The sequence below is a fragment of the Sinohyriopsis cumingii genome, chromosome 10, assembly GCF_028554795.1.
Source record: "Sinohyriopsis cumingii isolate HCF-2022 chromosome 10, ASM2855479v2, whole genome shotgun sequence".
NCBI lineage: Eukaryota > Metazoa > Mollusca > Bivalvia > Unionida > Unionidae > Sinohyriopsis > Sinohyriopsis cumingii.
Window position 1 is genome coordinate 121217980 of NC_142970.1, and position 13247 is coordinate 121231226.

Sequence of the window (13247 nt, forward strand, 5' to 3'; positions counted from 1 at the left end):
CTTATAGGAGAACCAGAGGTCAAATTTTCTGGAATATCTCACACACTTAGTACCTCATATCAACACTCTTCCACTAATTTAATCTAATTGATTATACTTGCTTTGTTGCCTTTTTCCTGATAGAATCAAAATCTGACAGTAGCAAATAGATGCATTTTCACGTTCAATTCAGCTTATTGGAATGCGATGGAAGTCAGGAATGCCAAAATCGGGTTAGGTTGAAGAATGTTTCCTTAACGAAACAAATAAAAATGTACTAATATTGAAGAAAATATTTGTCCATTTGAAGATTTGAATTTATTAGAAAAAAGAGATCAGAGTAAGTAAAGTCCACCTAAATCAACACGAGTTTAATTTGTGGAAAAGCTTTCGTATGTGATGCAAAGTGTGTGAGATATTCTTGAAAATTAGGTCTCACATTCTGATGCCAGTCAACATCAGAACACGCTACACATTGCTGTTATTTAGGCAGTAAGACGTATCATCTAAACATAAATACCATGTGATACGTCTTACGTTGTAGGACTAATATACTGCATAGCTAGATGGCCTCATGGTAACCTAATTCTGTAACTAACTCAGTTAACCTGTCTAAATAAAGTCATTAGAGTGCTCTTCCTCTTATACGGCCACCCCTTCTGCACCGGGAAAGTGGCCATGTAAGACGGATGGCCTTTCCAGAGGAGGGCTATGTTTGTGACAAGTATATGTGTGTAGTAAGAAAGCTACAAATAACTACAAAGCATTTAATATCTTCATTTAAAGTAGCCCCAATTATTAAAAGGTTCTTCTTGTCTTAAGAACTGACTTATTTCAAGTTTACGTACATTTATAACTCTTATTCTTAACCGATTCGGCCCCGATCCCGTCTATAGGTGTGATGAGGCAGTACCTTATTTCCGAGCTCTGTAGCATCAAGGTCATTTAAGAGACACCAACGTGGGTGGTATTTAAAAAAGAGCAGACAGATATAGCTCTAAAATGATACCAAATAATCTGGAAGTTCTAGGTGCACTACAAAATACAGAGGGAAAAACCTCATTTTTTGGACCTGTTTTTTTTTTCTCACCCAAAATTTGCTCGAGGTCGGAATGCGATTTTGTGTCTGGATTTTAGACCTTTTGGCCTCAGATCTAAGGCAGACTGGTCGTAACTGTACACAGACAGGTGATTCTTTGCCAAAAAACAAGGATAAGGCGGGCATTTAGAATTAATTGCGGTCTCCATACAAAAATGATGGGTCCATTAAGCAAAAACAAAAAATGAATAAAAAATCCAACTTTTACCCTTCTGCTCATGCGCAAGCAAAATAAACAATGGAAAATGATGTTTCTAATACAACTAGGCATTGGTCTCATGAAAATCTGTTAAATGCTGATGTATTACGATGTATTCAGAAATAGCCCCCCAGATGTCTTTCCTATGCACATTTCAGGCGAAAACGACAAAAGCCGCTGGGGCCGAATGAGTTAAGCGTGAAATGCAAGTAGGGTATTGCTGGCATCTTAAATTTTGGTACATACATTGCTTGGCATGTAAATTCATTCTCATTCCAGTTAGTCCATTTTTACACTGAATATTCTCATGTGTTATGATGTTGTATATCTGAGTCTTCCCAACATAAACTTTTTAGGCCAGAACTCTTGAACTCTCCTTAAGTCGAATAACCTTTACGTTGTCTTGTAAAGTATTAAATCTCCATTTATGTGATGATATTTTAATGTTTTGTAATGGTTTATTCTTATGTTGCTAATTGTTTAGTACTGCAAATTAATTTATGTAGTGTCAACGAAATCCCTTATTTATAAAAGAATCAATACATGCACTGTCACATGATTTTTTGGTCTTCGTTTTGGAGCATGTTTTGTTAAAGGTTAATTCCCACTGTGTGTTAATCCACAAAATCTATATGTATTCAGTGCTGACCATGTTATGATCTAGACAATTATGTCCAGTCGTAATCCTCAATGTAAAAAAACTCCACTTCTGTGTCAAGCCCAAAATTCTGTCACAACATTTTTGACTCCATTTCATGCACACTACAGCATTAACGATATAACATTAACCTTAGTGTACTTGAGCCAACACATCTTTCAGTAATGAAAGCCTGACATCGGGAAACACAACGGTAAAGATACTTGGATTACTTGCATACCATATTAATTAAATTTTGGCTATGGACACATTCAAATCAAACGTGGCCTCTTGTGAGCGATCAAATTTGTATTTTTTGTACTAATATGCTTGCTGCTGGCCTTTCTAGAGGGTTACGTTTGAACACAAAATAATTGGTGCCAAGTGATTCTGGCCATAAAATGTGGGTGGGTAGCCAGTGGTGGTGGAGGGGGGGGCATTCATTAAGGGCAACATTGTATTATGTTCATAAAATAACTTAAGATATGTGCTGTTTCATGTAAACTCAAAAATGCTAACTGTTATGATTTTGCCATCAGTCCTACATAAATGACACATTAAATATGGTTTTGGGCCCCGAGTGGCCGAGTGGTCTAAAGCACTCACCGTTCCGGATCACTGCCATCTCACCTCTGTCTGCGTATGTTCGAGTCCAAGGCTCGGCTAGCATGGGTACGTGGGAAAGCCTGCCAGTAGCTTCTCGTGTGTCGGTGGTTCTTCCCTGGGTTTTCCAGGGTTCTTCCTCCACCAGTTATACTGGCCGCCATGTATAGCCTATCTTGTGCTGAAAAATGGCATTAAACCGTAGAACAACAACAACAACAAATATGGTTTTATGGAATAAAAACACGGATTACATAAATTAGACTGGTTGTGCTAAGATCCAGATACTGACTTGTTTGTGTTTGAGTCAGATCCAGATTTTGTTATTAGATTCATTGGAATTGGTCAGGGAACCAGACAAATGTTACCTCAGACGCTTTACACAGTGCATATTTTGTGATGCAAAATGTCTGCATGGACAAGCTGTTGCTTATTATTTTTAAAATTGCATCCAGCAGGTAACAGGTTAAGACAAGAGGGATGATAAACCTCCTTCAAAGTTTAATAAGTAGAATAAAAAGGAATATTCTTGAAAAATGCATCAGTCTTGCATTCTTGAATCACACATATGCACTTGTATGTTTTGCTGCTTGACGTTAGCACTGTGATAATATACATATTGATATTTTGTGGATACAAAGATTCTAACAGTTACAGGTCACATAAGGTCAGCTCCAGGCTCCATACTAAGTTGTAACCCTGTATGCTTGAGAAATTAGTTTTCCATTTTACTCAGTTGTAATCTAGCCATTACAGTAGTTTGACCAAACCTTTGTTTTGTGTTGTTCACTAAAACATGAGCTGTACATGATGTTTTGTTACATCTTAACATCTTACTGAAAACTGGTCTAACTCGTGGGAAAAAGCGACTGCCTTACTGAGATGGACTTGTTACGGTTGGTAGGTCTGTTAGCTTGTAATTGATTCTCCATTACACATTATTTTTCATGCTTGAAAATAAATATTGTTTTTCTTACATACGTAAAATTAAATGACATACAATGAGGTGATTGAAATGACAAAAGTCATACATTCGATTGGAGTCTATTAGTCAGAGCCCAGGCTTCCTGCTAAAAAAATACTGACTTAAAGGCTGGCAAATATGGTATATATATATATATATATAGAGAGAGAGAGAGAGAGAGAGAGAGAGAGAGTTTACAGTACCTAAACCCTTTTTATGTTGTAACAGTCCATCAAAAGATCTCTGAGATGGGATTTTGTCAGAAAAGCCCATGTTGCAACAGCTGCTAAGAGAATGTTGTTGATTTTACTGTTGGCAAGATTTCTATGTCCAGGACTCAGACAATTAAATATGGATTTTGGTACAGTTAAATTAAATATGGAATTTGGTACATTTAAATTAAATATGGATTTTGGTACATTTAAATTTAATATGGATTTTGGTACATTTAAATTTAATATGGATTTTGGTACATTTAAGAAGTAACCATCTAGTGTAGATCTTCAGCAGTAAACTAAAATCATGTATTGTTCCATTTATTGTATTGTTTTAAATCTCAAAATCATTGTATTTTTCTAGGTTCAAAACTCCTCAGAATTAGAAAACCAACTCAGTGCAGATTGTGAAACAAAGAAATTGTTTTGTATTACATCACAGTCTTTAATATGGCCTTTACACTAAAGCTCACATGAGTCAACTTTATTTTTATATATTTTTTCCTTCTTGACTTAATTGCCCTTTCTTATCAAATTAACATTCAAACCCAACAACATGTCATAAAAGTTAGATCTGAGTAGCTGATCGATTATAAAATTAATCCTGATTTTTAAGTCATTATCTAATACAACAGATTAATAAGTAAATATTGACAGAATTATTGTATTTTTATATAAAAAAAATTCATATCCAGTGTTATCTCTCCACAGAGTCAGAGGATTCAAAGGAGGATGCCCTAATTCTGCGAGTTGCAAACGTTGTGAACAAAGAAACACCAAAGGTAAATATCAGTGATCAGCCAAAACCGGAAAACCGTCCAAAGAAGAAACATCCTGGCAATGAAAAACATGATAGGGGAGTCCATTCTACATCTAAAAATAAGATCATGATAAGCCAGGGAAAAAAAATATCTGAAAGCAAACGTGTTCCCTCTACTTCTGGTGGAGAAGAACAATCTAAACCTACTGAGAATACCAGCAACATATCAGAGGTCAACGTTTCACAGGTTAAAAAAAGTCCAAATATAGATCTAAAAGGAGATATGTTACAGTCGTTGTTGTGTCAGAAAGCTCATAAACTACCACGAAGCTCAGGTGAACATGCATCTTTGGCTGTATGGGACTTCGCTGGCCAGTATGCCTTTTATGCCACACATCAGACTTTTATGACCAGGCGTGCCATTTACCTCCTTGTCTCGGATGTCGGAGAGAAATTTGACAACCTTGTGGATGATGAGTGTTATCTTGATAGCAGAGGAAAAATTCAATGCCGTGTACGAGGTGAGTTTAGCTATTAAATTATATTCCATGAAGACCTTGAAAATGTATGTGCCTTAAAAATGCAGTCTTTGCAAAATGCATTGTGTTTGCATCTTCACTTCAGTCAATGATATTACTGACTATCATCTCATCAGTTACAGTTTTTCTTGACAAGAGATGTGGATTTTCATTTATATTTGAAAATGCTTTGAATATTTGCATGTTTGTAAGACTACACAAGGGAAGTAACTCTGCAAGAATAATACTTTCTTCATTAACCCTTTACCTCATAGAGCATAGTGACAAAGTGCAGCACGCTATAAATAGAACACCTGTTACCTAGCAGACCGCATCCGCATAGGCATGCCTGTGAATTGTTAAGCAATGTAGTGGTGTTACATTTAACAGCAGTTTTAACCATTTTACGTTTAAGGTAGACATCTATTAAAATTGAAGAGTAAAGTCCAATTGTTTTAGCTGTGTAATTATTTTTCACAGAAGAATATTTAATGTGCTTTAAAATCGAGAGAGAACTCATTCACCATCAATTTTTAAAGCAAATAAGCCTGGCATTCCTCATTGGTTGTCAGTCTCGTAAACATATAATGAACTGTGTCACATGTAGCAAGGGTATGTCCATATAAAAAAGTGTCTGTCACCAGTAATGACTGTGTGCAGGGCATGATTTGAGCTGTGCTTCTGTCACCAGTTGGAGCTTTTATCCACATCAAATTCATTGCCCAGAGCATGATTTTGACTGTCCTTTTGTTACCAGCCAGTGCTTTTATCCACAATACAATATTTAGTGAAACATCATCAGTTCTAACTCTTCCTTCAGTATATTTTGTGCCCTCTAGCATCCATCTCACTATCACAAAAAAGAGATTTTAATTTAAAAACTTGCTCTGCCACAGCACAGTAGAATTCCAGAAAAAAACAATTGGTGAACCAACAAACAGAGAACAGAGAGCCCAAAGCCCCTGCCTTTCTACAATGTTGATAACTGTATATGCGGAATACAGATGAACATGCAGTATCATAATACATTCTGCCTTACTGAAAGCACATAAGAAAGTAGTTTGACTGTTTTAAAAGTGAACTACTGCCTGTGTAGAGTGCAAATTGGAAATACTTTATTTATCACTTCCGTAAGATTTCAGTCTTCTAAAGTAAATGGTTGATGAGGTTATTCACAAGCTCATTATAAGTCCTTTGCAGTGCTAGGTTGATGACCAGGATGTCTTACAACATAAGGCTTCTGGTTCTTGTCCTGACACATGCTTGAGAGCTGTGTCCTCAATTTGTGATGTTACCTGTAGTTTGGTATCTGTAAACAAGCCTCATTTCATTTGGATTTCTTCACTGAGTGGATGCAAGCTTTTATAGGTCTTAGCTAGCAGTTTATCCTTTTTAAGCCTATCCCTTTGAGAAATGGAGAGCCAACGCCCTTATGTGTGGATCAGGATAGCAGTTTACTCAGGTTGTTTTTGTATTTTCACAAGATTCAGTTTCACTTGACAAGAGAGGTTGCCAGGCTTATTTGCTTTAAAAATTGAAGGGGTTTCTTTCTATCGATAGCTTTTTTGCCTGATTGGATTTGTTGGTAAGTTTGGTTTTATTATTCTCTGATTCTTTCCATGACTTCCAGGAACAGTCATTTTGAAGAGCCATGTTTTACTATCAAGCACATCATCAGGACAATAAATCTTAATGTATTTAAGGGAGGACATGTCAACTCCAATGGCACACAATTTGTAAAAGTTTGTGAAAGAACATTATATTGTAATGGCAAATTAAGTTTGCATTGTATATTTTGCTGTTATCCTCTTCAGACATGGCTGAGGTTTGGATGAACTCCATACATTCCTGTGCATCATCTCCTGAGGAAGGCATCCCTCCTGTGATTTTGGTTGGAACACATGTTGATAAAATAAAGGTGAACCCAATATCTCCAAAATTATTTATTTAATATGAAGAGAAATGTTATAGATTTAACAAAATGAACATTTGTCTTGTTTTTGCTGACCATAAACCAAAAGTGATTATTTGATTGCATTTTGTATGTTCTCTGTCTTGTATCTGTATTCCATTAGTACCAGTTTGTTATAACAATTCCTTAAAAACAGCTTGTAAGATTGCCATGAAACTGATTCAAAAGCTAATTGGTCCTAAATAAAGATACAGTAGAAAATGCATTGAGCTACCAACTGTCATTTCCAACCACAATTGTAATGTACGGATTGACTTAAATATATGAACACTCTGTATGAATACATTCAAAAGCTAATTGGTCCTAAATCAAAAGTGCCAATCAGAAAAAATATGGCTGCTGCAGTGTTCATCTTGGAAATCTCATCGCTACTTCTTTATTTTGGAAATCTCATTACTACTTCTTTATCTTGGAAATCTCATTACTACTTCTTCATCTTGGAAATCTCATTCCTACTTTTTTTATGTTGGAAATCTCATCACTACTTCTTCATCTTGGAAATCTCTTCACTAGTTCTTCATCTTGGAAATCTCATCACTACTTCTTCAAAATGAATAGTCATATCAATGTGATGTGTTCACTACAAGAAAAGATAGTCGCTCAAAAATGTAAATGGTTCTGATTGGACATAAGTTATGACTTTCATGGCATTCATGTAAAATATCTTCGTATCACTATTTCTCCCATGTGAATGGGAATGTCATCATATATATTTTAACCAGTAGACTTTTTATGATATCTAATTGGTCCTAAAATTAAAATGGTGGCATTTTTATGTTCAGTGTGGCTATCAAATTAAAATGGTGTCATTTTTATGTTCAGTATGGTTATCAAATTAAAATGGTGCCATTTTTATGTTCAGTATGGCTATCAAATTAAGTATCATGCTGTTGCTAATCCTCCAGGACAGATGATCAAATCAACAGGGAGTTTTACGTAAGTAATTCTTATAATATTTAGTTTCTCTTTAATAAATAAGGTTCATATCTGACATCTAATGTAGAAAACGCCTTGAAAATCTTGTCCGCACTGCTACTTCTAAATAAATTTTTGCTTATCATTGATACAGCACTGGTATAATTTCATCTCTAATTCTTTTAAAGAAGACTTTCCTTGATTTACTTTATTAATGTGAATTATTAATGTGAATTGTTATTCCCTTTCTAGGGCGATAGACATAAGGTCTGTGAAGACTACTTCAGAGAAATCCGTACCTATCTTAAGGACAAGCCTTCCAGGGTTCATTTAGTTAATGAGGAGTTTGCCATTGACAACTCTGTTGTAGACAGCAAATTAGAAAATTTGAAGAGGAAAATTGTCCAGGTGGCATCTCAGCAGAAATACTGGGGTGAGAGAATACCTGCACAATGGCTAACCCTAGAACAGGCATTAATGAAACTCAGGCGTGATGGAAACAAGGTATACAATTAAACATATGATTCAGTTTATCTATGATATCATGATGGAAAAAAGGTATACATTTAAACGTGTGATTCAGTTTGTCTATGACATAGTGATGGAAAAAAGGTATACATTTAAACGTGTGATTCAGTTTGTCTATGACATCGTGATGGAAAAAAGTATACATTTAAACGTGTGGTTCAGTTTATCTATGACATCATGATGGAAAAAAGTATACATCTAAACGTAAGATTCAGTTTATCTGCAACATTTGATGAAACCTTTTGATTATATCGTTTCTTTGTTGGGAACTAACATGGTCATGTGACCCAGAATAACTGGAACTTGATTCTGATATTTAATTAATTCCCCACCCTGTCCAGTTGATATGCTTAAATTAATGAACTAATGTCCACTTATTGAGTTGACACATTTTTAGAACTTAGCAGTGAAAATTATATTGACATTTTGTGACAAGTTACAACTGTTTTCAAGCAAATGAATTTCATCATGCTTTGCCTAAATGGACAAGTAAAATTAAAAAGAATGTTGAGCCCTGTTAATCTACAAATTTAACATCCTTGACTATTTTTATTCTTTTAGTTTTGGGAGAATATTAGTATTGTTGTACCCTTTACATTTCAGTTGACTGACTACTAAGTGAACTATTTCTCTGCTAAAATTAGTTTTCATGTATTTGCTGGCATTGAAAATTTTTCCCAATAACACCTGTTATCTTTTTATATCCCAATTCCATCTCATAACACTTATCATCAATTTATATTTCATTTCCATCTTATTTTACTAATAATACCAGGCATGCTATCTGTAGACAAATGACTAAATAAATGTAACTAGTTAATCTTGCTGGGCCTTGCTTTTAAATTCTCTCATCATTCTTTATTCAGTTAAATGAAGGCAAATTAGTACTACATGTATATTATATGGCACTCCACATTCATATCTCACCTCTGTCTGCGGCGGTTCGAGTCTAAGATTCAGCCAATGTGGGCATGTGAGAAAGCTTGCCAGTAGCTTCTCGTGGGTCGGTGGTTCTTTCCAGGGTTTTCTGGGTTCTTCCTCCACCATTAATACTGGCCGCCATGTATAGCCTATCGTGCTGAAAAATGGCGTTAAACCCCACAACAACAACAAAATCCACATTCATAAGGTAAAATTATGACATTAAAAGTTACTTCTGTAACGAGACAAATCCTATTATACTAAAATGATATTTTTCACACGTTTGCAGGTTATTTCTCGGAGTGTACTGGAAGACCTGGCTGCCACACAACAGATTGCCACAGATCAGCTGGATTTGTTCTTAAGATTTCAGCATGACATTGGCATGATCCTTTATTTCAGGTGAGATTTTTTTCTTATTTTCCACTTGAACAATTTTGTTTCTTCTTATTTTTAACTTCAGCTGTAGAAAATGTTTCAAATGAGAATGAAGACAATGTACTTTGATGTAGGAGTACAGTGAGTCAATGTATTTACTTTCATACAGGAATACAGTGAACACCTGTATTACTTTTATGCTGGAGTACAACAAATACATTATTTACTTTCATACAGGAATACAGTGAACACCTGTATTACTTTTATGCTGGAGTACAACAAATACATTATTTACTTTCATACAAGAATGCAGTGAGTGCATGTATTTACATTCATACCTGAGTACAGTGAGTACATGTATTTACATTCATACAGGAGTACAGTGAGTACATGTATTTACATTCATACAGAAATACAGTGTATACAATGTATTTACTTTCATACATGAGTACAGTGAGTACAATGTATTTACATTCATACAGAAATACAGTGAGTACATGTATTTACTTTCTTACAGGAGTACAGTGAGTACATGTATTTACTTTCTTACAGGAGTACAGTGAGTACATGTATTTACTTTCATACAGAAGTACAGTGAGTAAATGTATTTACTTTCATTCAGGAATAGAGTGAGTACATGTATTTACTTTCTTACAGGAGTACAGTGAGTACATGTATTTACTTTCTTACAGGAGTACAGTGAGTACATGTATTTACTTTCATACAGAAGTACAGTGAGTACATGTATTTACTTTCATTCAGGAATACAGTGAGTACAGTGAATTTACTTTCATACAGGAGTACAGTGGGTACATGTATTTACTTTCAAACAGGAATACAGTGAGTACAATGTATTTACTTTCATTCAGAAATACAGTGAGTACATGTATTTACTTTCTTAAAGGAGTACAGTGAGTACATGTATTTACTTTCATACAGGAGTACAGTGAGTACATGTATTTACTTTCATACGGGAATACATTGAGTACAATGTACTTACTTTCATGCAGGAGTACAGTTAATACATGTATTTACTTTCATACAGGAACACAGTGAGTACATGTATTTACTTTTATACAGGAATACACTGAGTACATGCATTTACTTGCATACAGAAATACAGTGAATACAATATATTTACTTTCATACAGGAGTACAATGAGTGCATGCATTTACTTTAATAAAAGGAATACAGTGAGTACATGTATTTACCTTAATGAAGGTGTACAATTTGTACATGTGTTTACTGTAATGCATGAACACTATAGGTACATGTATACATGTATTACTTAAATGGAGGACAGATTATTGCTATGTACAAAACATGTCAATACATGATAGAGACAAAAACAGTTTCTAGTAGTCCTGGGTGAAATATTGAATAGCCATTGTCCAGAAAAAACTGCACGACAAAGCAATTTATCTAATGTGTAAGATCTGAGGCCTTCATTATGTCAGAACAACAAACAAACCACACAAAGGATCAATCTTCATGGATTTGTAAGGTGAGTAAGTACTTGAACAGAAGTCCAGGAGCCTATCACTTTCATCCCATAGTAATGATTTCGGTGACCATAAGGCTAACTGCAGTTTCCCAAAACTGCAACTGAAGTGCCAAAACCAGAAAAAGAAAGCAATCCAACTGGATGGGCCACCCATGAACACTGAAACTATAAGACTTAAATTTGAAATAGCTTCAGGCTAGCTAAAAATAATTTTGATTTTTTTCGTTATCAGTTTTTTTATTAATCTTTGGCACAAATGATCCCTTGCTGGATCAAGTAAACTCTAAAAGCTCTTCCTTGTCATAAGTTCAAAACGTTTTCCCAACATTTACATCTAGCCAAGCTCATCTAGAGAATGTACAAAACAGAAATAACACAGCTTAAATAAACAAAGCAAACATGAAGCAAAAATTTTAATATATATAGAGAGAGAGAGAGAGACAAGTGGAGGGAACTAGTCAGATGTTCAGCAGCACACTGCCTCGATGACCACCCTAGGTCATGAGACTGATGATGATATATATGTGTGTATGTGTGTGTGTTTGTTTGGTTTTGTTGGTTCTAATGCCATATTTTAGAAGGTCATACATTTTACAAGGCAGCCGATATGTTTGGTGGAGGAAGTACCCATGAAGAATGACCAACCCATTGAAAATATTGGCAGGCTTTCTAGCATATCTACCTGCATTCATCTATTTTTTGTTCATCCCTTACTATCGCATCGTAAAGATGGTGAATTTTATAAATAAATGGAAGCGGAAGGTTATATAATCTGAATGATGGACGATATGTTAACAATGTAGCATGCTACAGATTACTCCAAACATGGATCTTAATTATTTTTATGAGATATTATGTTTGCTAGACTGAGAAATGCAAGTTGCCTTAAGCAAGGTCATGGAGAAAGATACTGTTCTTATTGAGTGTGGAAGAAAACAACAGTTGATACAGTTTGGAAACTTGACATAATTTATGTATTTATTTCTACTAATTACAGCATAGAAATATTGAAAAAGAAGATTGTGTTAGACCCGAAATGGATGATTGATGCCCTCAAGTCCCTCATCAATGCTAATGATATGGATGTCATGAGAAATAACCCTGAAGTCTCTGACAAGGTGCTGATGTTCAAGGACTATGGAATACTGTATCCAGATCTCATTGGTTTGTAAACATTTTAGTTTGTTTAGAACATTGTTAAAATCTGACCATGGCAGTACAGCTTACATAAAAAATCAGACAGAATTATTCATTGTAAGCTGTCTGAAATTTTTATGCAATTTATTTTTGTATCCTTTCAAGATCAAACTACAGAAATTATAATCCTATCCTTCAGTATGTGTACGTATTTCCTGGTAAATGACACATGGTATGATAATTAGTGGATGATACGTGTGTTTCATAATGTGCATAAATGACACATGGTAACCATAGTCTTACACTTTTCCAAACGATTGCTGTAAAAAAAATAGTATAATTGTTAGTGCATGATGTGCAGGTTGACAAAGCTCTGTAGTCACATGACTTTTGGCTCATCATGCCAAAAGGCCAAATATTATTGTGGTCACATGACTTTTATCTCCTCTTGCTCTAAGGCCATGTACATTAATGTTGAGACCTGCATCCATCATGAATTGTCCATCCGTCATGCATTGTCCATCTGGTATCATGTATTGTCCATCCTGCATGCATTGTCCATCTGGTATCATGCATTTCCATCAAGTATCATGTATTTACTTTCCTGCATGCTTTGTCCATCTTGTATCATGCATTGTCCATCGATCATGCACTGTCCTTCCTGTATTCATTGTCAATCGGGCATACATTTTCCATCCTACATGCACTGTCCATCTATCATGCATTGTCTAGGGGTCCCACGCCACCAGGAAATTTGAAAAAAGGGGGCAGAAATAATTTTTTTCTGACCGTGAAAAGTCCTGGAATTTTGCAAATATTGATGTAAGTCAGGAAAAACCTGGGAATTTTCTACCGCCACTTGACTGCCGAAACAATTATGTAACTTAACTGAATTGATCGTTAGTTAAATTTAACAA

At 35.1% G+C, this 13247-nt stretch overlaps 1 protein-coding gene across 6 annotated transcripts in view; it reads left to right on the forward strand.

Annotated features, from left to right (window-relative positions):
• Positions 1 to 13247, forward strand: part of LOC149791115 (uncharacterized) — a 125165-nt gene that overhangs the window by 51631 nt on the left and 60287 nt on the right. For all 6 annotated transcript variants that reach the window (XM_089973025.1, XM_089973026.1, XM_089973031.1 and 3 more), the window contains 5 exons: positions 4408 to 4977; positions 6789 to 6892; positions 8114 to 8365; positions 9600 to 9712; positions 12191 to 12357. In XM_089973025.1, the coding sequence (XP_089829151.1) occupies positions 4408 to 4977; positions 6789 to 6892; positions 8114 to 8365; positions 9600 to 9712; positions 12191 to 12357 (1206 nt within the window). The remainder of the gene's footprint in view (positions 1 to 4407; positions 4978 to 6788; positions 6893 to 8113; positions 8366 to 9599; positions 9713 to 12190; positions 12358 to 13247) is intronic.